This window comes from Pongo abelii, chromosome 15 (genome assembly GCF_028885655.2).
Source record: "Pongo abelii isolate AG06213 chromosome 15, NHGRI_mPonAbe1-v2.0_pri, whole genome shotgun sequence".
In the NCBI taxonomy this organism is placed as follows: domain Eukaryota; kingdom Metazoa; phylum Chordata; class Mammalia; order Primates; family Hominidae; genus Pongo; species Pongo abelii.
This window is the reverse complement of record NC_072000.2, coordinates 95,680,066-95,705,109: the sequence shown is the minus strand read 5'-3', so window position 1 is coordinate 95,705,109 and position 25,044 is coordinate 95,680,066. Positions and strand designations below refer to the sequence as shown.

At 52.4% G+C, this 25,044-nt stretch overlaps 1 protein-coding gene across 4 annotated transcripts in view; it reads left to right on the top strand.

The window, feature by feature from the left end:
* CCDC88C (coiled-coil domain containing 88C) overlaps positions 1–25,044 on the top strand; it is a 145,568-nt gene that overhangs the window by 80,289 nt on the left and 40,235 nt on the right. For all 4 annotated transcript variants that reach the window (XM_054530411.2, XM_054530412.2, XM_054530413.2 and 1 more), the window contains 5 exons: positions 10,899–11,045; positions 12,030–12,174; positions 15,649–15,833; positions 21,137–21,274; positions 22,788–23,858. In XM_054530411.2, the coding sequence (XP_054386386.1) occupies positions 10,899–11,045; positions 12,030–12,174; positions 15,649–15,833; positions 21,137–21,274; positions 22,788–23,858 (1,686 nt within the window). The remainder of the gene's footprint in view (positions 1–10,898; positions 11,046–12,029; positions 12,175–15,648; positions 15,834–21,136; positions 21,275–22,787; positions 23,859–25,044) is intronic.

Here is a 25,044-nt window from a genome sequence, read left to right as displayed (position 1 = left end):
GTGGACTTGTTCAAGGCTAAGAAATAATCCCAACGTCTCTCCTACCAGCCAGAAGGCTTCTTAGGCCACGGAGGGCAGAGCACCGTATTGCCCTCTCCCTGCCGTGGAGCTGTCGGGCTTGCTGGGGAAGGCTGTGGGCCCAGGATCTCCATGTGCTCTGTGCTGCAGCCGGGCCCTGGAGGCCCTGGGACTGGGCAAGGTGGGTTGGCTAGGCTATGGCGAGGGCCTGTCTGTTCCTCATACCCACTCAGGGAGTGTCCCCTGAGGAATGTGAGCCACACGCTAAGGCTCCTTACCTCCTGCTGAGGAGGCATTCTGGAGGCTGTGCAAAGCCAGCCCGCGCCTGGGTGAGGGGTGGGGAGGGTAGACCATTTCTCAGCTTTGTCCTGGAGATGGGCCACTGGCTCTGGGTTATGGGAGGCACGAATCCCCGGCACAGATGCATTCCGGGACATGGGCAGCTTCTGATGGCTGCACTGCTTACTGGAAATGCCCCGGGTGGGAGGGCTGGGGATTGTCAAGCACAAACCACCACCTCAGCAGCTCCTCCTGCACGTGGGATTATGGATGGAACGTGACTCCCACATCTCACCCCGTACCCTGATTTATGGAGGAGGGTGGGTTTGGGGATCCCGTCTCCGTGTTCATTCCTGGCCTTGTGGGAACATCCTTGCTCAGTCACATAGACGCGTCTGCCCAGCACCTGCCTGCATGGTAGCTGAGCCCTGCACCAGGAGCAGAGGATCTAGAAACACACGAGCTGTGCCCTCTGCATCAGGGAGTTCTTGGAGTTGTAGAGAGATTTCCATAGTCTCCAGTGTCATGCCTCTGTGAAGTGACAGAAGTATTTTTCACATTAACGACTTTCATAGTGGAAAATTACCATGAGATTTATAATGCCTTAGATTTCGTATTCATTTTATTAATCACAAGAGAAAGAGAAATAGTGTCTATCTGCATGAGACATTTACTCAGGGATAGGTAGTGACACAAATGTGGGTTTGCAGCCACTGAGCCGCCAACACAGGTGATGAACTGGGCATGGTCAGTTGAGTCCAGGCCACTGTTGAGAGGAGTGAGCTGTACTCCCTTCGGATGCCCATAGTGTCACGACTCAGATAAATGGTGGAGGATGCCAGTCCTCAGATTGGAATAGTTACAACAGCCTAGCAAACTGTCTTCAGTCCTCATAGGATGCTTAGAACAATTTGGGATTCCCTCCCTTGTCCCTCTTCCAGACTTGAAACCTTTCCAATTGTGAGTGACTTTGCCTTCTTTATGCAGTGACGTTAATTGAGCAGCATGGATATAGTCATGGAAGAGACAGCTGGACCCACAGGGCTTAGCCTCTGGGGAGGGAAGCAGGCGGGCAGCACATTGTTAGGACGCAGCACCATCAGTGCTGTGCTGGGGGTCACAGAGGAGGGCGCCTCACCCAAACATGGCTGGGGCCAGGGGTGGGGGTGCTGTTGAAAGTGAGGCCTGAAATAGCTAGGAGTTAACCAAGCAGGGAGAGCCAGGCAGCGGGAGGAGCAAAGGCCTGGAAGCCCGAGAAAGCAGCATGCAGGAGGGACACCTGAGGTCAGGGCCACAAGGTCCTGGTGTGTCCGGGTGGACGGTGAGAGGTGAGGCTGGAGGGGCTCTCAGGGCCCAGCCATGGAAGATGTGCAGCGTGCATCGTGCCCATCAAGCATTTTCACGAGGCGGGTGGTGTGGGGTGTTTCAGAACATTTAAGCACTCAGGCTACGTGGCCCTAAGTCTGCCTGATGTACGAGCCCTGCTTTCTACCACTGCTTCCCCGAGTCCCACCAGACGAGGAACCCTGGCCCAGGAGTTTGGTTTGTGTCTTCATGGGCATGTTCTCAGCATGTAGAGCAGTTCTGGCCCCTGGGAGGTGTTGGAGAGACGCTTGCTTAGTGAATCTGGAGCTGGCTTTGGGCAGTACTGCATTTGCAGAGCTGGTGGCTGCTCTGCTGCATTGGAGCCCCCACCTTCTCAGATACCTGCAGAAGCCGAGTATGGGAGCACAGGGCTCTTGGGGCGGGCCTCCCACCCGAGCACTCAGGTGTGTATTGGACTTAACTTGGAATGCAGCTCAGAAGCCTGGAGCTGAGCTGCTTTGAGATGGGAGCCAGGTACCATCTGAGCCCTGCTGGGGTTGAGGTGAACCCTTGCCCCCAGTGGCAGATGCCTGGGCCAGTCACTCCCTCCAGTGCTGAGTGGGCTTCATGTCAAGGCCCAGCGCTACCTTAATGCACAGGTGACTTTGATGGCCCGTGTTTGCTTTTAATAAATAAGCGTGTGCCCAGCTTTATATGAAAATCCATGGTTTTCAGAGTGTAGCGATGCACATTTCCAGGGAATTTGCCCTGAGATTCCTTAAGAACAGTTCCTATGCAATTAAAAGCAGACAGCACCATGAAGAAATGCATCTGTGGCCCAGGCATGGTGGCCTATGCCTATAATCTCAACACTTTGGGAGGACAAGGCAGGCAGATCTCTTGAGCCCAGGAATTCAAGACCAGCCTGGGCAACATGGTGAAACCCCATCTCTACAAGGAAATGCCAAAAATGTTAGCTGGCTCTGGTGGCAGGCAGCTGTGGTCCCAACTCTCGGGAGTCTGAAGTGGGAGGATTGCTTGAACCTTGGAGGAGGCTGAGGTTGTGGTGAGCCGAGATTGTGCCACTGCACTCCAGCCTGGGCGACAGAGTGAGAACCTCTCTCTCAAAAAAAAGAAATGCATCTGTGAATTGAGGTTGACCCGCAGGTGGTAAAGCCTTAGATTAGAAAAGACCCAAGTACGAGGTATGTTTACCCAGAAAATAAAAATGAAGTGGTTAGAGAGATGGATAGATGGATGGATATGTGATAAAGCACATATAGCAAAAATTCTAATTGTAGAATCTAGGTGGTGTGTGTATGGGTGTGTGTGATACAATTATTTCGACCTTTCAGGAAATTTTATATTTATTTTTTTTTCTTTTATTATTATTATTATTATTATTATTATACTTTTACGAGAAAATGTTAGTGTTAGAAGAGGTATTCCAAATAAAAGGTCAGTGGGACAACAGGCACTTTGCCTCAGCTCACACCTGGTCAACCATATCCATTGTGAAACAGTTAAAAATATTGATCAGTTTAAAGCTGTGAAGCAGCTTCCCATAAGTCTCAGCTCTTCATTTCTCAGTTTCTCAAGATGTGGTCTGTGTCTGCCTATATCAGGATCAGCCGAGGGTTTGTGTTTAAAATGCAGATTTCTGGGTCCCACCCTAGACCCTAGGGAGTAAGGGCAGGCCCTAGAAATCTGCATTTTACAGGCCCTCTCCCAGGCCATCTTGCCCCCCTTAAAAAAATAACCTTTACTTTTAAAAAATTAATATGTGCGTTATAGGAAACTGAAAAAGACAAGCAAAGAACAAAGTCCTCCAGAATCACAAGCAGTTTACAGTTTGCCGTGTCCTTCTGTGTCCTGTGTGTGCACACAGCATCGTTTTACATGGTTGAGAGCGTGCAGTATATGTCATGCTTTTTCACACATCATGAATATTTACCAATTCGAAATCCCAAAGCTGTATGAGTATTTTGATAACCAAGAATACACTACACCAACTCAATCTGTTAGGAAAAAATGTAATCTTGCCTTTCTTTGGACATAAATTTCACAGACGGCAAAAATGGCAACAGGCTTCTAGATAAAATTGTTGGCAGAGTTAATGTTAAAATACTATATTCCCTTAAGGCTCAGTTTAAAATAAGACATAAAGCAACAGGGTACACTAAGTATATGTTTCGAAGAGAATTCATTAGCATATCTATACCATTAAAATATTAGCAAGAAGGTTCTATTGAATTACTTAATGTATTCCTATAGTACAGCCAAAAGAGATGCACATACGTCAGTGGCCGTCATCCAAATGGAAATAGGAACACATCTGCGTGTGTCTCTCTCTTTATACTTCTTGGATTCCTCCCAAGCTGGAGGAATATGGTTGCAGATGAAGAGAGTCTTTTTTTTCCCCCCGAGGCTCTTCACTCGTGGATTCCCTCCGGAAAGGCAGGGTTTGCAGAGCCAAGGGCCAGTCTGTGGGTGGAGTGTGGCCAGAGGCTTTTTGTGTGGACCTTGAGCCCCAGCAGGCGGGACTCTCTTACTTGACTGCGTGTACACAGAGCCTGGCACACACAAGGCACTTGGTAATCACGCCACTCTTTGCTCTGCAGTTAAAAGGCTTGCAGTCTGGGGAGGAGGGAAGGGGAGGAATCATGAGTTTTTCGACTCCGTGGGATTGGAGACAGGGCTGTTAGGTGAGATGGGCAGGAGAGCAGAGAGGTTATTGCATTCGTGCCAGCTCGAATTGGTGCAGCACTTGCAGGTACAGTGGGAGAGACTGGTGGCCGGGTCTGCCCAGACAGGCTGTCCCGTCTAACCCGGAAAGCACATCGGTGTGCATCACCGAAGGGAGAGCGCGTCCTGCTGTGTGGTAGGACAAGATAAAGGACCCAGGCTTCAGGGCAAGGGCAGATTAATTTTGGTTACAAAAACATGGAACACAAATGTACATGGTTTGTTTTCAAAAGTCTGGCAGCTATTTTTGCTCCTAGCCTAGCTTACATAAGAGGTGAAAAAACAAAATGAACAGCAGAGTAGGTGTCCCTCGGTCCAGAAGGAAGCATGCAGGCGGGCGTGGGGTGTCCCTGACTTCCCTTTGTAAACAGTAGTTCTGCTCAGTGCTGTCCAGGGCACAGGGGTTGCCCTCAGGGCTGCAAGGGAGGAGGACGAAGGCAGAGAACTGGAAGGTTCTCTTTCCCCGTATTTTAAAATTGGCTGAAAGTTTCTACTGCAGGCAAAGAGCAGATGCATAGATGCTGTGTGCATCCTGAGCGGAGTGATGTGGCGCCTCTCTGCTCCTGTGTGATTTACGGCTCTCTAGGCAGCGCTGGCTCCCAAAGAGCCCGAGGGGCAGATACCTAGCTGGGCAGAGTCTACACCCAGGGGCAGAGACCTAGTTGGGCAGAGTCTGCACCCAGGGGCAGAGACCTAGCTGGGCAGAGTCTGCACCCAAGGGTAGAGACCTAGCTGGGCACAGTCTACACCCAGGGGCAGAGACCTAGCTGGGCACAGTCTATACCCAGCTTGCCAGGTGTTGGGCAAGTCTTGTCCCCATCTGTCAAAGTAGGGGGTGCTCTCGGGCATGTCTGTGATATAGGAGCATCCTGTGATATAGGAGCATGTTTGCAGTGGGCTTATCCTGGGGTGCACCTGTCCATGGGGAGCCTCCCCGACAGGGAGCTGCCCCAAGGAGGTGGGGACCGTGGAATAGATCTCTGCAGTGAGGGGTCAGCCAGAGGGACAGAAAGCGTTGTTGGCCAGCACCGGCCAGTGAGGAACTGGGCTAATGATCATTCTCAGAATGTGTGTCTTGTCTTTCTGTCTCCTCTCTCACATGCACACCCCCCACCCCCCACCCCACCATGGAGACCAGGAACGGGGTGGGGCGGGAGCTCTGCTGTGGCCTGGTCTGCCTTGGCCATGGGGCCTGGAGATAGGGCCCCAGCTCCTCTGCCCTCCTCCACCCTCCTCGGGCCCCAGGCAGCGTCTCCTGCAGCTCTCAGAGGTCTCAGTCATCTTCAGGAGGAAAAGGTGCTTGGGACATGTTTGTTGATTTGAGTCCAGTGTCTTAGGGCCCCTGAGGCTCTCCCATCTTTAACTTAAAACAGACCTTTCTACTTTCCTCTGATTCTCTCCAGCTGCCTCTCCTTGGGCTCAAAGACAGACCTGTGTGAAAGCAGTGTCAGCTGTGGGCCCATTTCCCCCAGTCTGGGGCCACCTGCCGTGCCTGTACCCTCCCCCACTCCACTTACCAAAGCCACTCTTGCCAGTGAAGGGCGCTCCTGACATGGACATATCCAGCAAGCACTCCTCAGCCCCAGCCCCTCCTACCACTTCCTCCCTGAGCTTCCACTCTCCCCACTCCTGGACTCACCCTCCCCTTGCAGGCCCACCCCTCAGTATCAGGGCCCTCATTCACCCCTCACCCTCTGCTCCTCCTCTGGGTTTTCTCCAGGGATGGCTCACCTGCCCTGCCGCCTTCCCTTAGCCCACTTGCATAGACCCTTGAGTCCCAGATCTTAATCCTTGGCTGAGGCTCTGTCTTGTGCTCCAGGCTTCAGGGTACCCGGGTTGTCTAGAGACATCTCAAGGCCAGTGTGTTCAGAGTCATTGTCTTTCCCTCCACACCTGCCTGTCCTGTCTCTGGTCTGGAGTCACATCCACTCGGGTGCTCAAGCCAGAGCACAGGGCCACCTTGGTTCTTTGTCTTCCTCCCCATCTCCCCCGTCCCAGGTCCAGGTGCCCCTCCTGTTTGTAAGCCTGTTTCTCACCTCCCAGCATGTCCTTGTCCGGAGGCGGGTGTTGAAGAGTGTGCCTCAGCCTCACTGGCATCCTCGCTCATATCACGCCAGAGTCGGCCCACGGAGTGCCTCCCTAATGGTCTGGACTGGCCAGTCTGCCTCTGTCTGTCCTGCTGCAGAGGCCTTTGCAGTCACTCTCCATGGCTCCTGGGTAAAATCCACACTGTACCCTCGTCTGCCACTCCCCCCTTTGGCTCCCCCAGGACTCCTGGTGCTTTTGCACAAGTGCTTCCTCAGCCCAGCCCCGCTCTCTCCTCCCAGCTCACTCCTCAGACTCTGGGGCCAGGTCAAGGGTGGGGCGCTGAGCTGTGCAGGCTGCGTCTCCCAGCCTCCTGCTCCAGGCTTCCTTGAAACCCCTCCTGACTGCAGGCAGTGCTCATCACGTGGCACTTTCCTGTCTGTTTCCCAACCAGAGTGGGAGCTCTTTGAACACAGGGTCTGTGCCTTACTGACCCCTGGTCCTCTGTGCCCCATGCACCTTCTGGCTCAGGGGTCAGCAGATGGCAGTCCCTGGGCAAACCCGGCCCCCGTGAGTTTTTATGAACACAGTTGTGTTGGAACACAGCTAACAACCATTTGTTGTCTCTTTTCGTGCTCCCTCTGTGGAGTTGAGTAGTTGTGATAGAGACTTAAAACCTGCAGAGCTGAAAACATTGCCTGACTGGGCCTTCACATTCTCAGGGTCTGGCCCAAATGAGGTACACAATCAGGTCTTTCAGTGAGTGGTAACGACCTTGTGTATCTGTGGAGTTTTCTCCGCCTGCTAGGAATGGTGTCAGGCCCTAACTGCATCCATGCACCAAAGCCTCATGGTGGCCCTGCAAGTTTAGCAGCCACTGTCAGTTCCTCCCCTCTTTTCAGATGAGGAAACTGACCATTGATTAATTAATAACTTGCCCAGCATGGCAGTTGCTAAGCAGGGGGACCTGGGATAGGAATGACTGCCTGCCTCCAGACCTTGATGCTTGCCTGTGAATGAACGTGAGCTTCAGCCTTCACAGGAAGGAAGAAATAAAGGGGGTGTGGGAAGTGCTGAAAGAGGGGTACTCCTAGGAGGGGTGAGGGGCTGCCACTGTCTCAGAGGCCGTGGAGGCCTGAGGAAGGGCCCCGGCCTCCAGCAGCTCACGTTAGAGCTGACATGTCACGTCATACTTAATCAGGGAATGTCAAGATTCAGGGCACTTACTAAGGACACCCTGAACACAGGGAAGTCTTCTGTTCCCACCTGGGACTTTGTGTCTCCCTTGTTCCTTAATAACTGCTGAGGAGTTGTGATGAGGTTCAGCACACTAAGACATTGAATAGGACAGACCTGACGTTTGGTTTAAGGTTTAAGTCCCCCATGCTTCTCAAAGTGGGTGAAGTTTAAAAACAGGCAGGTCTTCGGTGAAGTTCAAGGGATGTCCATGAAGCTGGATGAGCAGGTAGAGTTCAGAGCGGGGGTGATGTTTCCTGGGTGGGTAGGAGGTCTGCCTGCCCTGAGTCAGCTGACCCAGACCCTCCCCACTGAGGATGCCCTGGGCCAGCCTCCTGCTGCTGTGGCCCCCTTAGGGAACCATACGGCATCGTGGTTGCTACCGAGCTCCCTGGCGGAAGACTGCCTGTTTGTTTGATTCCGCACCCCCTCTGGTGCTGTGTGCTCCTCAGGGGTCAGGAGGCACCCTAGAAGCCAGTTTTTTCTGTTAACATGATAGGTGCTCCGCGGGGAGTGCTGGGGGTGCTCTGTTGGTGTGAGTTGGCGGTGATGGCAGCTGGCGAGTTTGTAGGTCTCAGGCACTGCGCGTGGAGTATTTCACACGTATCATCCGAGCTCCGCGTCACCCTGTCTTCAGGCCCATCGTGTAAAGGAGGACTCCGGGTTGAGAGTGTATGTAGCAGCCCTGGGAATCGGGGCCCGTTAGCTCCCATGCCTAATCACTGCCCCAAGTCGCAGTGGCAGATTAGAAGTGAGCTCTCGAGCCTCCTGGACCAGCCCTCAGGCCTGGCCTGTGACTTCATGAGTGTGGTCCCCTCAGCTGTTTGCTGGGCTGGGTCGGGCCTTTAAATAGCCTCCTAGGTCACTTGTGGTCAGGGCCATGGTGGGGCGTTCTGGCCTTGGACAGCTACCCAGAGGTGTGGAATCAGGCTTCCCACTCCTCACCAGGTGCCCGGGGGAGCTCTGGGCTGGCTTTTGGAGCTTGGACGCAGCTTCTGGATCTGGCTTCTCATTTCAGAGGTGGTGGTGGGGTGTGCAGGGCACTCGAGATGTTTCTGTTACCTTATATATAGTGGAGGTTGAAATGGCCAGAAAACCACGGCATGTTTGAGTAGCAGTTAGAAATCTTCTGTTCCATGCCATTTCCCACTCCTGGCCATCTCCATTCATTCCAGGAAGTCTCTGAGTTCTTTAAGGTCCACCTCACATGCCGCCTTTGATTCCTCCCTCCTTGTGGCATGATTTGGCCAAGTGGTGTTATTGAACACTTATGTGAGGCTCACAAGAGCAAAAGCACAACAGTCCTGCCTGGGGTTCCTGGTCTGGGGGAGGAACAGGCCGGCCTGCTGTGGCCTCAGAGCAGACCCAGAACACTAGGAGCCCAGAAGCCTGACTTGGGTGGGACACAGTGAATTCTCAAGCACTTCTCCTAGGGGACAACTCAGGCTGGGTCTTGAAGGCTGAATAGGAGTTGGTTGTGAGGGTGAAGCAGCGGGCAGCCTGTGCGGTGGTTGCCCAGGGCCTGAGGGTAGTGATGCTGGGGAGTGCTGGCGGTGGACCCTGCTGGAACGCTTGTCGGAACAGTGGGGGCAGTAGCCAGAGAGAAAAGGCCGGGCCTTCTTTCTGCTTTGAAGCCGGTCATTGTGCTCTGGCTCGTGTCATTAGTACAATAAGGGCCTCTCACCCACACAAGCCCCTCGAGGGTGGGCTTCAGGGAGCTGAGGGCAGTGAGGAGAGCACAGGGTCTGCAGCCTGTCAGGCCCCAGCTTTGTACCTCACTACGTTCGTGGCTTTGAGCTCATTTCTTATTTTTTCTGAGTTGATCTTTCATCTGCAGGAAGGGACTGTCCCTGCCTCCCTCTGAGGGCCACTGTGAGTAAGGCAGGACATGGATTGCCTGGGGCAGGGCCAGCCACATAGTAGATGTGGTCTCTGCTGGGGACAGGCCGAGAGAGGGCACGCAGGTGAATCCAGAGACTTAATGGCCAAGCCCCTTACCGCCTGCCAGGCTTTGATCAAAGCTGTGTCCGCTGGCCGGAAAGTGTGTGGCTTCCCCTCCACCAGGAGTCTTGGATTCTGGCCCACATAGGAAGATGAGCACATGGTGGATAAGCAGAAACTCCCAGCCTGGTTTCCAGTGTGACTCGTGAGTGGGACAAACCTCAGACAGCTCTGCCCACCGAAAGAAGCATACAGGCTCCTGGCGTGTGCTGTTTGTAACCTGTGAAGGCATTTGGGGGAAGCTCAGTTCCCCGCCAGATACCGAGCGGTGCTTGGAAGGGCCCAGGAGAAGAGAAACCAAGAAAGCCCTTAGCAAAGGAACAGTGGAGATGTGCACCCTGGACCGACTTCTTCCCTTGTGCACATCACTGCCTGTGTCAAAAATAGATCCAGCGGACCCCTCAACTGTATATATTTGTGGAGCTCATATTTATGTGGTTTGCTGTGCTGAAACTTAACTGTCTTAAAGACCCCCATTTCCAGGAAACTGCCAAGAACTTTTGTTATCTAAGAGTGTTTGTAAGATACTCAGATAGGAGCAGTGTATTGAATGAAAGTTTATCTGAATAGCTGCTTTTTTCCAGGCCCCACATCTGTAGAATGAATGTTGAATTAAGAGGTCTACTAGACTCAGACCTGGAACCCAGGATTGACTCTCGACCCCACTTCTTCCTTGTTAAGGAAATGGGCTCAGGGTCCCCTTGTCCATCCAGATGAGATTAGGCATGTCAAAGCCTTGGCACTATTCCCAGCCTATCTTGATTCATGGATTTTTTTTTTTTTTCTTATAGCAGAGAAAGTCCATTGACCTTGCCCGATTAAAAAGGGTGAAGATGGGCTGGGTGCAGTGGCTCACACCTGTAATCCCAGCACTTTAGGAGGCCAAGGCAGGTGGATCACCTGAGGTCAGGAATTCGAGACCAGCCTGGATGACATGATGAAAAGATACAAAAATTAGCTGGGCACAGTAGCAGGCGCCTGTAATCACAGCTACTTGGGAGGCTTAAGGCAGGAGAATTGCTGAACCCAGGAGGTGGAGGTTGCAGTGAGCTGAGATCGCGCCACTGCACCCCACCCTCGGCGACAGAGTGACATTCCATCTCAAAAAAAAAAAAAGCTGAAGATAATTAAAAAAAAAAAAAAGTAGAGGGAAAAACTTCCTGCCTCAGACTTCCCTCTAGATTGTTTGCTTGGGTCCAGATGCCTGAAAGAGTTTTGGTTTTAGAATTCCATCCTAATGACCCAGGTGCCTTTATCTGATGGTTCTCATGTATGTTTTTGCTAACCAGGAGCTGAGAGAAGATAATATCATTTTAATTGAAACCAAGGCCATGCTGGAGGAACAGCTGACTGCTGCTCGGGCCCGGGGCGATAGAGTCCATGAGCTGGAAAAGGAGAACCTGCAGCTGAAATCCAAGCTTCACGACCTGGAATTGGTACTGCAGGCTGTGTTGTTACTACATTGAAAACAGATTGGGCTCGCGCACAGTGGCTCATGCCTGTAATCCCAGCACTTTGGGAGGCTAAGGTGGGAGGATCCCTTGAGCCCAGGAGTTCTAGCCCTGGCAACCTAGCAAGGCCCCATCTCTACAAAAACTAAATAATTGGGCATGGTGGTGTGAGCCTGTAGTTCCATCTACTTGGGAGAGACTGAGGCAGGAGGGTTGCTTGAGCCTGGGAGGTTGAGGCTGCAATGAGCCGTGATCACACCATTGCATTCCATCCTGGGTGATAGAGCAAGACCCTGTCTCAGAAAAAAAAAAAAAGAAAAGAAAACTGATTGGGGCAGGTTCAGGTTTATGCTGTGCCCTTCTCTGATAGTTTAACTACTGAGTTTGTTGCTGCTACTGCCGCTGCTGCTGCCACTGCTACCACCAATGACTTGTTGACTGTGGGGAGTAGCTTGCTAAAATCAGCAGGCTTGAGTGGGTGCCACTTAACACCCACAAACAGAGAGCACTTGACTTCTGTATTGCTTTTCTGTAGGAATGAGTGTATGTGTGTGTCTTTTGCAAGAAAGGTCTTTGCTGGTGTTGATGGTGTGGGGTGAGCTGTGATTTGTTAGCCTCTTAACAGCTTTAGAGGCCTGTTAGGGCTTCACTAGAGCCACGAAGCTACCCATCACTGCACACTTGCTTTAAAGCCCTGTGCAATATGTCACTTTGTTCAGACAGCATTCAGTTAGGGACCTCGGGTCTCTCTTCATAACCTAGGTAGCCAGGTCAGGGTACCTTTGAGTGGCTTTACCTCTCATAGCAGGGCCCTGTGTTGGGATGTTTCTGTGCAGCTCTGTTTATTTGGAAGTGAGCCAGTACATCTTCATCCACAGCACATGACGGTAGCTGTACAGGGGCTGAGGCTTGTCCAGAGGGATCCCCAGCTGTGCAGCCTCACTTCTTGCCTCTTCTTGCTTGCCCCAGGACCGGGACACAGATAAGAAACGAATTGAGGAGCTGCTGGAAGAAAACATGGTCCTTGAGATTGCACAGAAGCAGAGCATGAACGAATCTGCCCACCTTGGCTGGGAGCTGGAGCAGCTGTCCAAGAACGCAGACTTGTCAGACGGTAGGTAGCGCCTGGTGCCGGGGAGCCCACCTGGCCGTGGCCACTGCTGCCTCCAGGGAGCTGAGTCCTGGGCTCTGAATCTGCCATGTTAGCCCATCCATTCATCCCAGGCAAACATGATTTCCTTCAGGCTCCACTTGGAACTGTTTCATTACAGTTCTCCCCAGGGAAGACACGAGAGGTCTGGCAGCCTTGATGTCAGGACGCAAAACACAAATTAAGTGTTGCCAGTTTTCCGAATTCCCATATGGACATTCCCAGGAGCTTCCAGATTATAGTGCACTGACACCCAGAGGCTCTCTTAGGCCATCTGTGGATGGCTGAAAGCCCTGGATGGCAGGAGCCATCACCAGTGGCCACGAATCCCTGCTATAAATGTACCCAGGGCGTCATTTCCTCCATTCATTTGCATAATCGGGCAAGATGGAGGCAGCCTGTTTTCTGTCTCCTGGGTGAGGAAGGTGCTGAGTGGCTGCTGCCCCCGAGACCCAGGTTCTCAGCGCCTCTGCCGGGCCTCTCCCTTTCCCTCTTCCCTCCTGGGCTTGCTCTGCTGCCCACTGCTCCGCGCCCCGAGAGGAGGTGTCGATCATGGGAAGCGTGGGCGGGGCCGCACTCAACCCCCCTGCGCAGGAAGCCTCAGCCCCGGCAAACAATGAGCCAGTTCCTGTGTTTGAAAATAGCACACGCTCACCGTTCCCGTGCACGTGATAGTGCAAGTTCATAGTTACTTAGACTTTCCAGGGTGTGATGGGGCTTTTGGCTTGTTTAGGGCGTGGCTTTAAAAAAATTCTGATAGACATCTAAGCATTCTGGAAAGGTTATTGCAAACAGGTGAATATTTCTTGTATTTGGGGGTTCCTATCAGTTCCGAACCTAAAACCAGTTTCACTGTGAATCTGTGTGAGAAGTTAGCTGTCTGTGCTTTGATATCTGTGCGTAGCTCTGGGGCCTGAGGGCTGCACAAGGGGGATCCCCCAAATCCCTTGCCTCTGGACGTCCAGGTTGGGGGCGCCCCCTGGTGGAGCAGAGAGGTGGTACAAGCAGCTAGGATGGTCTCCCATCAACTAAATATTTGTTAGAGACCATGGTGGCTGGTGAGAAGGCCTCACCGATTTAGACCATTTTGTATAATGTGTGAGCTCTTTAAAGTTAATACCTTGATTTATTCTTAGTGTTGTCAACTCCTAGTGCCTAGCTAGGAACTGACATCATTCTAGTGTTTGCTAGAATGATGGCATCGTGCAAGCAAAGCCTGAGTATATGGGGCAGTGGCTTCGAGAGCCAGAAAGACCTGGCATAAAGCCTTGGCTCCTCCGCTGGTTAGCTGGGTGACCTAGGGCAAGTACTTAACCTCTTAAAACTTTAGTTTCCTTACCTGCAAAATAGGGGTAATGAACCTGCCTCACAAGATGACTGTGAGGATGGGTGAGAGAAAACAGTGGAGCATGAACCCCAGCTCTGGCCCTTCGTGTGTTCTGTACAGCGCGGTCCTTCTTGTCTGTCTTACTAAGATATACCCAGTTACTCTGGTTGCTGAGGGGTGCTGACGAGATTTGCACTAGTAAAGAGACACTGGGCCGGGCGCAGCGGCTCATGCCTGCAATCCCAGCACTTTGGGAGATTAAGGCGGATAGATCACTTGAGGTCAGGAGTTCGAGACCAGCCTGACCAACATGGAGAAACCCCGCCTCTACTAAAAGTACAAAAATTAGCCAGGCGTGGTGGTGCATGCCTGTAATCCCAGCTACTCGGGAGGCTGAGGCAGGAGAATCGCTTGAACCTGAGAGGTGGAGGTTGCAGCGAGCCAAGATCACACCACTGCACTCCAGCCTGGGTGAGAGATTGAGACTCTGTCTCAAAAAAAAGAAAAAGAGAAACACTGGCATTTTAGTAGTAAACCATTGTGTCGTTTTAATAGTCTTCAAGGCACTGACTTTAATGGAAGAGGAAATGAAACATCGATTCCATTGTTTAACTCATAGAACCTTAAAAATTATTCTCTGTGGTCAGTTTGGGAAGGTGAAAAGGGATGGTGGTGATGGTTGCAGAAAAGTGTGCTGTACCTAATGCCACAGATCCAAACACTTTAAAATGGCTAAAATGGTACTTTTAAAATATATTTTTCTGTAATTTAAAAAATGGGATCCCCCCCATGAATTCTGCAGAGGCACTGTCCAGATGACCGCAGGTTGTGAAATAATGGAGGCTCATTATTTGAGGCTTGATGTTGAAGTTAGGTTAGTTTCATTTACAGCTTAGTTAGGACAGAGCCCTCCAAGCATCCTTGTATGTGGAGTGCGTGTGTGTTTATGTGTGTGTCAGCGCTGGGCTGGGGCCAGGGACACACTGTCCCCTCCACTTCTCGCCTGTTGTTGGTTTGGGTCTTTAGGGCGTGTTCTGGCCTGTTCGGTGGTCCGTGTCGTTATCCTTGGTAGAGGATGAAGACTCAGAGGGAAACGAGATGCTGTTCAGTCTTTATGATCACCCGAGGGATCTGAACACACACATTTGCAGATTTATGTGTTTGCTGTGAAAGCCATCTCCCCCCTGTACCCACAGCCCCTGGGGTGAAGAGGTGGGGGGAGGAATAGCTGTATTAGCAACAGTGTGGAAAGGCCCCAAGAGATGAGGACATGGCACTGGGTTGGGTAAATGACAGGGGGAAGAACCGGGCTCCCTTCTTAAGAGGGCTTTTGCATACCTTTTTTTTTTCCCCCTTCCCAAAACAACCCCATGACTTACCTAAAATCATGCACCTGCTTGTGGCAGGAGGGGGCCAGGAACTCCCATTCCTGACTCAAGACTGTTCCCTTCTCCATTTGCATCTGAGCTGTTTACAAGCAGAGTAGATAGTCTGCCTTTTACTATTTTTAGCTTATTTTTCATCTCACTTAGAATTTTAAAAGCAATTTGTGTATACTATCACAGTTTTCTTCAACATAATTGTGAAGTTACAGAAAGAAATCTCTGCATAGCGTCTTATCCAGGCTGACAAGTGCCCGACACATGTTCTGGTGTAGGATTCTGCCATCCGTGGCCAACGGGAGTGGTCAGTTACGTGCCCCTGCCTGCTGAGCAGCCGAGATGTCCACTCTGCTCTGGGGAGTATGGAAAATGTCACTTATGTGTCATATCTGTTAGCCTCTAAAATCCTTGATTGGACAGTTAGAATAGCAGCCTGATAGCCAAATGGTTCCCATAAGTGACACAGCCCTTGCATTGGCTCCTGGACTGTAACCTGCCGCCTTCTTGAGCCCTGGATTGCTGCCCTGACAGACCCCAGCAAAGCCTGCAGAGGAACCCTCGGGCACTGGGAGTGGAGGGGCAGGAGGAAGGGTCCCCAGCTGACCTGTGGGAGTTCTTCCCCAGCCCCTTAGACCCTGGACTCCAAGACTGATGACCGTCTCAGAGCTTGGGGCAGAGTGGAAGTGGAGGTCCACAGAACACTGGGCTCTGACTGGACTTTGTCTTCAGCCTCCAGGAAGTCGTTTGTGTTTGAGCTGAACGAATGTGCGTCCAGCCGCATCCTGAAGCTGGAGAAGGAGAACCAGAGCCTCCAGAGCACCATCCAGGGGCTGCGGGACGCATCCCTGGTGTTGGAGGAGAGCGGCCTCAAGTGCGGGGAGCTGGAGAAGGAGAACCACCAGCTCAGCAAGAAGGTACCTCAGCCTCCTTAGGTCACCGGGGAGGCACAGAGCCCTCGGGCATCCTCCCATCCTCCCCAGTGCTTGTCTGGAGCACAGACAAGGAGGGGGCCAGGTAGAGCATGCAGGTGTCAGGCAGTGGGCAGAATCCAGGCACAGTCACCACTGATTATAATAGGAACGGGAGTGAGGACTGGGGAGAGCCAGAGGGGGCGTGGCCCTGTCCCTGCTCCGCTGCCATTAGAGGATGACCCGGACATGTGACTTTCTTGTGCCTCGTTGTCTTCATCTGTGAAATGGGGTTGATGGGGTACCTGCCTGTAAAAAGAAAACTCCCTCGTTCTCTTCCACGCCACTGCTCCCAGTACCTCACTGCTTATACCAGGGGTGTGGGGTTTTCCCTATATCAAGCAGTTCTCAAGTTCTCGGGGGACACCAGCTGGGTATCCTACAATTTAACTCAATTCTGACACTACAGACCCCGCAGCCTAAGGGCTCGGTCCCACCAGACTGCCTCCCACTTCAGGTGCCAATCCAAGTCCGGATTGTCACCTGTGCTTCTGACCGACTGGCTGCAGATCAGAGGTTCCCACCGCCCCCTTCGTGGGCTCCGCTATTGCCTAGATGGCTTAGTATTCCTTGTTTATTACGAAGTATACAACGCACAGGCGGAACAGATGCACAGGGCGGTGGGTGCGGGGAGTGGTGCCACGCTACCCTGCCCTCTGCGGGTGCCCCTCCAGTACCTCCACATGTTCACCAGCCTGGACGCTTTTTGACCGAGTCCTTTTGGGTTTTTACGGAGGTTTCATTATATAGGCATGATTGATTACATCATTTGCCATTTGATTAGCTCAACCTCCAGGCCCTGTCTCCTCCCTGGAGGTAGGAGAGGCCTGAAAGTTTCAACTCTCTAATAACATGGTTGGTTCCCTTGGCAACCAGCCCCCATCCTGAGGCTCTCCAGGAGCCCCCAGTCCTCATTCATCTTACCATACAAGAAAGACAGCTATCCCTTTGGAGATTCCAAGGGTTTTTGAAACTTGTGCCAGGAAATTTAGCAGCAACCAAACACACATTTCTTTCCTTTTTTTTTTTGAGACTGAGTTTTGTTCTTGTTGCCCAGGCTGGAGTGCAATGGCACAATCTTGGCTCACTGCAACTCCGCCTCCCAGGTTCAAGTGATTCTCCTGCCTCAGCCTCCCGAGCAGCTGGGATTACAGGCACCTACCACCACGCCCAGCTAATTTTGTATTTTTAATAGAGACAGGGTTTCACCATGTTGGCCAGGCTGGTCTCGAACTCCCGACCTCAGGTGGCCCACCTGCCTTGGCTTCCCAAAGTGCTGGGATTACAAGTGTGAGCCACCATGCCCGGCCCCAAACACACATTTCTTATGCTGGCTGTTGTGGGGATTAGAAGAGGTAGTGTGTGTGACAGATTTGCCACATAGTGCTCAATAAAAAGAGAGCAGTGCACTGTTATAAAGCATGCAATCGGGACCCAGGGAGAAGAACCAGTAAGGTACTGAATACCAGACGTTGAGTTGTTGACTAAAGTGGTAATGAACATCCTTGGGGCTGCAAAGCCTAGGTATGTATGTGTGAGGCCACTGATGGAACACCTTAGGGTCTTGCTGTGGTAAAACAAGCAGGTCAGTGCTTTCTCCCTCCTCTGGGTTTATGGGATGGGGAAGAAGACATAGCTGAACTGTGTTCTGTTTTAATGACAGCTGTTAGGTCTTCCTGGGAGCAGAGTAGAAGCCAAACATCTGGGTGAACAGATGAGGGTTTGCAAGCCAGTCTTGTTCTACAGTTAAAAGGATCCCTGTCACATGGCAGATTCCATCTCAGGTGCAGGACAGGTCTTGCTCATTCCAGGTCAGAGGACCTCTCATCCACCTGCCTCAGACTGTGGAGGCACTGGTGTGTTGGGGGCTCTGAATGCACCAGCTGTCAGATTCCAGTCAAGGGAGGAGGCCAGAGTGTTCTTGCAGGCTGACTGCCATGCGGGATGGGCAACCCTCAGCCAGCTCAGCTCATCCTGAATTTCCCTCTCCAACCTCAGCCATCCAGCTGTGAGTCCTGGCAGTGTCATTTACTGAGGCATCACTGTGGCGGGAGACCTGGGTCCCCTGGCTCTGCAGGTTCTTTTTTTTTTTTTTGGACGGAGTCTCGCTCTGTTGTCCAGGCTGGAGTGCAGTGGTGCAATCTCAGCTTCCTTGCTATCTCCACCTCCTGGGTTCAAGCGATGCTCCTGTCTCAGCCTCCCAAGTAGCTGGGATTACAGGTATGTGCCACCATGCCCAGCTAATTTTTGTGTTTTTAGTGGAGATGAGGTTTCGCCATGTTGGCCAGGCTGGTCTCCTGACCTCAGGTGATCCTCCCACCTCAGCCTCCCAATGTGAGCCACTGCACCCAGCCACTCTGCAGGTTCATGATCTCTGAGGCTGGGAACAGGTCCCCCACTTCTGGGAACTGGTCCCTTGAGTTCCCTCATGGGACGTCTCCTACGTGGCTCCTCACTCTTGTCCCTTTGAACTTTGTGTGCCTTGCAGCATTTGAGCTGCCAGGTGGTTTTTCCTCTCTTTGTAGGACAACAGAAAACACCCCCATCTCATGCCACGTCTTCCGGTGCAGGGCAGCATGGGAAAGTGACTTGGTCTTTTGAGATAGGGTCTCGCTCTGTCATCCAGGCAGGAGTGCGGTGGTGTGACCATGGCTCACTGCAGCCTCGACCTCCAGAGCTCAAGTAATCCTCCCACATCAGCCTCCCGCATAGCTGGGACCACAGGCACGTACCACCATGCCCAGCTATTTTTTTTTTTTTTTTTTTGGAACTGGGGTCTCTTTGTGTTGCCCAGGCTGGTCTCAAACTCCTGGGCTCAAGCAGTCCTTCTGCCTCAGCCTCCCAAAGTGCTAGGATCACAGGTGTGAGCCACCACAGCTGGCTCAGTGTTTTGGTTTCTTAGATTCATGTGGGCCTAGCACGGGAAATGTCTTCATAAGTGGCAGCCCCACCTTGGCCATGATAAAAAAAAAAATTGCCCTTTAGGAAGATGAAAACCTCCAGCTCTGCAGGTCCTCACGATGCTGCCCCAGAAAGCCTGCAGTATTATCTCGCTGGTCTAGTGATATTTTGGGGCCCCTCCTGGCAGGTCACCAGGGTAGTGCCCAGGCATCTCTCTGCCCTGTCCTGTCTGCTGTGGCCCCTCGTCTATACAAACAGGACCTGGCGGGGGCGCCGCCCACCCATCACAACTCCTTATGCTGATCTTTCGGGCCCTATACCCACTGTCTCCCTGGCCCGACGCCAGCCTCTCCTGCCATGGCCCTAGGGAGGCCCTGTCTTGGCACACACTCTCTGGTCGCGGGGGGCGCCGGAAGGGAGGGGCTGCTGTTTGCAGGCAGAGCTGTCCTGTGTCTGAAGCCTGGAGCTCTCTCCTCCCTCTCGTCCTTGGCCTGCCCTGAGCCTGGCTGGAATCTGGCCCGACCCTGCAGGGTGGTTCTCCCTTCACCCTCTGTCCATGTCTCACTGACTGTTTTATTGGCCCCAGTGCCCAGCCCGGAGTCTGACACGTAAGGGGTGCCCGCCAGCGTTTGACAGGTGAACCCTTCAGCACCAGCAGGAGATAGGCTGTGCTTCGGGCCTGGCAACCCTCAGCCAGCTCAGCTCATCCCGAATTTCTCTCTCCAACCTCAGCCATCCAGCTGGCATTTCCTAGTCAGTAAGCAAGTCTGTTGGCCCTGCTGAGGCCCACAGGGGGGGCCCATACTGCCAACCTGGCTCTTCACCCCACCCTGAATGTAGCCCAGGCTGCATGCTTGCTTTGGTCTGGGACTTCTGGAAACAATAGTTCCCTGAAGTTAAAACATCTTTCTCTCTAACTCAAGGCACCTCCATGGGTCCTAGAGAAGCCCCCTCCCTCGTCTGTGTCTGTAGCTTTGTATTGAAGTCATAAGAGTTCATTCGTTGAGTCAAGAAGGAAAAAGAATCCTTATTTTTAGAGGAAGAGGGGCAGCCCTTTGGGGGCCTGTCATGAGAGGCAGGAGCAGCTCATGTGAAGACATGCAGCCTGGGGGCTGAGGGGCAGGGTCCTGGCACCCAGAACTCCCGGGAAAACCTAATGCTGCACCACATGAGACCGTTGCCCAAGCCAGCAGCTGCAGGGAGGACAGGAAACCCTCTGGGGGCCAGAAAGTCTGCAGCCATCCCATGTCTCAGCCCAGCAGGTCCATCAGGGGCATGGGTGTTCTTCGGGGATGGACTGGAGTATAGGACAAAGAACCACAGTACGAGAAAGAAGAGGGGTCCAGCAGGGGTAGGTAGGACCCAGGCAATCACACCTTTAGACCAGAAGCAACAGCAATCAGAAATGCAAAGGTTGGCTGGGTGCAGTAGCTCATGCCTGTAACCCCAGCACTTTGGGAGGCCGAGGCAGGTGGATCACCTGAAGTCAGGAGTTTGAGACCAGCCTGGCCAACACGGTGAAACCCCGTCTCTACTAAAAATATAAAAATTAGCTGGGCGTGGTGGCGGGATCCTGTAGTCCTAGTTACTCAGGAGGCTGAGGCAGGAAAATTGCCTGAATCTGGGAGGTGGAGGTTGCAATGAGCCGAGATCTTGCCATTGTACTCCATCCTGGGCGACAAGAGCAAACTCCATCTCAAAAAAAAAAGGTTGAGTCAGAATCTGCATTTCAGCAAGTCGGGCACTTGTGTGCAACGGGGAGCATGAGGACCTCTGTTTAGGTAGTTCATGTTTAGGAGGGCTGCGAACAGGTGGGTTCTGGCATAAGACCTTGATGTCAAGGAGATCACTGGGTGGCTGTCCAGGTCAGACAAAATGTGGCCTGGCCTGTGATGGAGATGGTGGAAGTGTGGAAGGGGCAGGAAGGACAGGGCTTGGTGACAAATGTCCATGGAGGTGAAAGAAGAAGAGATATAACAGAGGGCCACTTGAGCAGCCAGGTGACATCACCAGCTGAGGCAGGAAGTCTCTGGGAGGACAGGAAGATGGGTGCATTTGAAGCCCCCAAGGGCACCCAGCGGTGGTGGCCCAAGGCAGTGGAGCACATGGCAGCAAGGATGGGGCAGAGGGACACTGGGGGGATGGTGATGGGTTGCTGCCTGGTGACTTTCTGTCTTAAGAGTGACAGCTGTGGAGTGGGGAGGTTGCTACAGAATGATGCCAGGAGGTCTTCCCTTGAGAAAAGACCCATTAGTGCATTCTGTGGGGGCGGTTTCTGTTTTGTTTTAAATCATGGTTCACTTCGTAGGACTGACGTCTGCACTGGGCTGGGTCTTTTGGTTCTGCAGATTGAAAAGTTACAAACCCAGCTGGAGAGAGAAAAGCAGAGCAGCCAAGACCTGGAGACCCTCAGTGAGGAGCTGATCAGAGAGAAGGAGCAGCTGCAGAGTGACATGGAGACCCTGAAGGCTGACAAAGCCAGGCAGGTAGGTGCCTGCACCACTAACTCCTCTCCCAGAACCCCTGCCTGCAAGACAGAGAGCCAGGATTACAGCCATTCCTGGTACTGTATTGTGGATGCATGGATTATCCGTTACCTAGCTTAGCCGCAGCTTAAATCAGCAATTCTCAGTTTCCCAACTGGCAGTGGGAAAAGGTGGGGTGAATTTTGTCTCCCAAGGGACATTTGGCAATGTCTCAAGACATTTTTGATTGTCGTGACCCCGGGGGAAGAGAGGGGGTGGTGCTCCTGGCATGGAGTGGGTGGAGGCCAAGGATGTTGCTACACATTCTTCAGTGCGCAGGGCAGGAACAGTCCATCTGCAAATGTTTGTAGTGCCCCAGCTGAGAACCCTGGCAGACCCGTGTGGTTTTATTTGCCTCACACTACAGGCAGCCCCAGGGCAGGCAATCCAGGGCTGATGTAGTGGCTCAAGGATGCCATCAGAAACCAGACCTCTTGCCTATAGCTCTGACAGCCTTAGCAGTGGCTGCTGCACATCCCTAAGGTACAAGCAGGAGAAAGGTGGAGGGCTTAGCGGTGCTGGGAAACCCTCCCAAGGACGCTCCGTAGATGTCACGTTGGCCAGAACTAACGTTGTGACTACCTCAGCCTGCAAAGAATGCCAGGGTACCAAGTATTTTAGTTTTTTGTTTTTGTTTTGTTTTGTTTGTTTAATTTAATAGAGATGGGATCTTGCGATGTTGCCCAGGCTGGTCTCGAACTCCTGGGCTCAAGTGATCCTCCTGTCTTAGCTTCCCAAGGTGTTGGGATTATAGGCATGAGCCACCATTACCGGCCCCAAGTATTTTAGCTTTTTGGCATCTGTAGTAGAGGAATAAAAAGCCCGGAGAAGATGGTTGGAATGGCGCATGGTAAACAGACGGACAGGGCCCTGCCCAGATGTTGCTCACAGCCGGAAGGCACACTTCCAGGTGACAGGCAAGATGATCTCAGGAGGGTGCTACTGAGAGAATAGGGTGCTGAGGGAGAGAATACTGGGATACACGGCCACCTTAGAATCATCATGCCAGGATGTTTTGGGGAGCTGACCCCAAGTATGGGAAGGAGCCAGTGAGGCTGATAGCCAGAGGAAAGTACTCCAGGCAGAGGGATCAGCATATGCAAAGTGTTCACAGTCAGCTGGGCTAGGAGCAGTGAGCAGGAGGTGGAGAGTAATGTAAGCAGAGGCTGCAGAGGTGGGCAGGGCCCGGCCACCAGAGACCAAGAGAAACCACTGAAACTTAGGGAGAGAGATGTAGTTACATTTTAAAATCATTGTGGCTGCTCTCAGTGTATTCTGACTTGAACCATCTAAGTGGTGGTGTCCGTGCCCACTCATCCGTGTCTGTCAGGCCTCTGGGGAACACACAGGCAGTATCTGAGCACAGGTCGGACAGCCATTCAAGGCCTTCTCTCTCCCATCCCCAGTGTGAGCCCACGTCACTGAAATAGGTTCCTGCAGCAGCCTGGGTTGTGCCTGTTGTGTTTTCCCATAGATCAAGGACCTTGAGCAGGAAAAGGACCACCTCAACCGAGCCATGTGGTCGCTGCGGGAGAGGTCGCAGGTCAGCAGCGAGGCCCGCATGAAAGACGTGGAGAAGGAGAACAAAGCCCTCCACCAGACGGTGACGGAGGCCAATGGCAAGCTCAGCCAGTTGGAGTTTGAGAAGCGGCAGCTGCACAGGGACTTGGAGCAGGCCAAGGAGAAGGGGGAGCAGGCGGAGAAGCTGGAGAGGGAGCTGCAGCGACTCCAGGAGGAGAACGGGAGGCTGGCCAGGAAGGTGACCTCCCTGGAGACAGCCACCGAGAAAGTCGAGGCCCTGGAGCATGAGAGCCAGGGCCTGCAGCTGGAGAACCGGACGCTGAGGAAGTCTCTGGACACCTTGCAGAACGTGTCCCTGCAGCTTGAGGGCCTGGAGCGTGACAACAAGCAGCTGGACGCAGAGAACCTGGAGCTGCGCAGGCTGGTGGAGACCATGCGCTTCACCAGCACCAAGCTGGCACAGATGGAGAGGGAGAACCAGCAGCTGGAGCGTGAGAAGGAGGAGCTGAGGAAGAACGTGGAGCTGCTCAAGGCGCTGGGCAAGAAGTCAGAGCGCCTGGAGCTTAGCTACCAGAGTGTGAGCGCTGAGAACCTCAGGCTGCAGCAGAGCCTGGAGAGCAGCAGCCACAAGACACAGACCCTGGAGAGTGAGCTGGGCGAGCTGGAGGCCGAGCGCCAGGCGCTGCGGCGGGACCTGGAGGCCCTCCGGCTGGCCAATGCACAGCTGGAGGGGGCCGAGAAGGACAGGAAGGCCCTGGAGCAGGAGGTGGCCCAGCTCGAGAAGGATAAGAAGCTGCTGGAGAAGGAGACCAAGCGGCTGTGGCAGCAGGTGGAGCTCAAGGACGCGGTCTTGGATGATAGCACTGCCAAACTGTCCGCTGTCGAGAAGGAGAGCCGCGCACTGGACAAGGAGCTGGCCCGCTGCCGGGACGCGGCCGGCAAGCTGAAGGAGCTGGAGAAGGACAACCGGGACCTCACCAAGCAAGTCACCGTGCATGCGAGGACACTGACGACTCTGAGGGAGGTGAGTGGACACAGGCGGCCCCTGTAAGGGGATTGGCAGGTGGTGGTGGTGGTGGGTTCTGTGGTGCATGGTTTCAGGAGACAAGTAAGACTCTGTGTTCTCCTTAAATGCTTTATCTAATTCTAAACAGCAATACCTAAGGTCTAAGAACCCAGTAAATACCACGTATTACAATCTTACGACCCAGAGATAACGCTCCTCATAGTTTGGGTTGTTTCGTTTCATCATTTTCGCTTGTGTATACAGACACGTGCTTGATGTCATACACGCAGGTGAGCTGTTGTGGTTTTTATTTATTATGTTGTGGTTTTTGTTATTTTAGATTTCAAAGCCACAAATTCCCAATGGCTGTAAGATATTTGTTTATTTATTTGTTTTATTTATTTATTTATTTTTGAGACGGAGTCTCACTGTCGCCCAGGCTGGAGTGTTGTTGCGTGATCTTGGCTCATTGCAACCTCTGCCTCCCGGATTCAAGTGATTCTCGTGCCTCAGCATCCCATGTAGCTGGGACTACAGATGCACGCTACCACACCCATCTAATCTTTTTGTATTTTTAGTAGAGATGGGTTTTCACCATGTTGGCCAGGCTGGTCTCGAACGCCTGACCTCAGGTGACCCACCCGCCTCGGCCTCCCAAAGTCCTGGGATTACAGGCATGAGCCACCACACCCGACCCTTACTTATTTTTGAGACAGAATCTCGCTTTGTCGCCCAGGCTGGAGTGCAGTGGTGTCATCCCAGCTCACTGCAGGCTCCACCTCCTGGGTTCAAGCAATTCTCCTGCCTCAGCCTCCTGAGTACTGGGATTACAGACATGCACCACCACGCCTGGCTAATTTTTGTATTTTTAGTAGAGACGGGGTTTCGCCATCTTGGCCAGGCTGGTCTTGAACTCTTGACCTCAGGGGATCCATCCGCCTCAGCCTCCCAAAGTGCTGAGATTACAGGTATGGGCCACTGCACCTGGCCAAGATATTTAATCCTATAGGTTTACTGTAATTATTTTTTAGATGTTTAGATTGTCTTAGTGTTTTCCACTATTTTATTTTTATTTATTATTTTTTAAATTTTATTACTTTTTTTTTCCTAGAATCCTTTCCTGAAGTTTTTTTTTTAATTTATTTTTTAAATTTTATTACCTTTTTTCCTAGAATCCTATTTTCCACTATTTTAAATAATACTA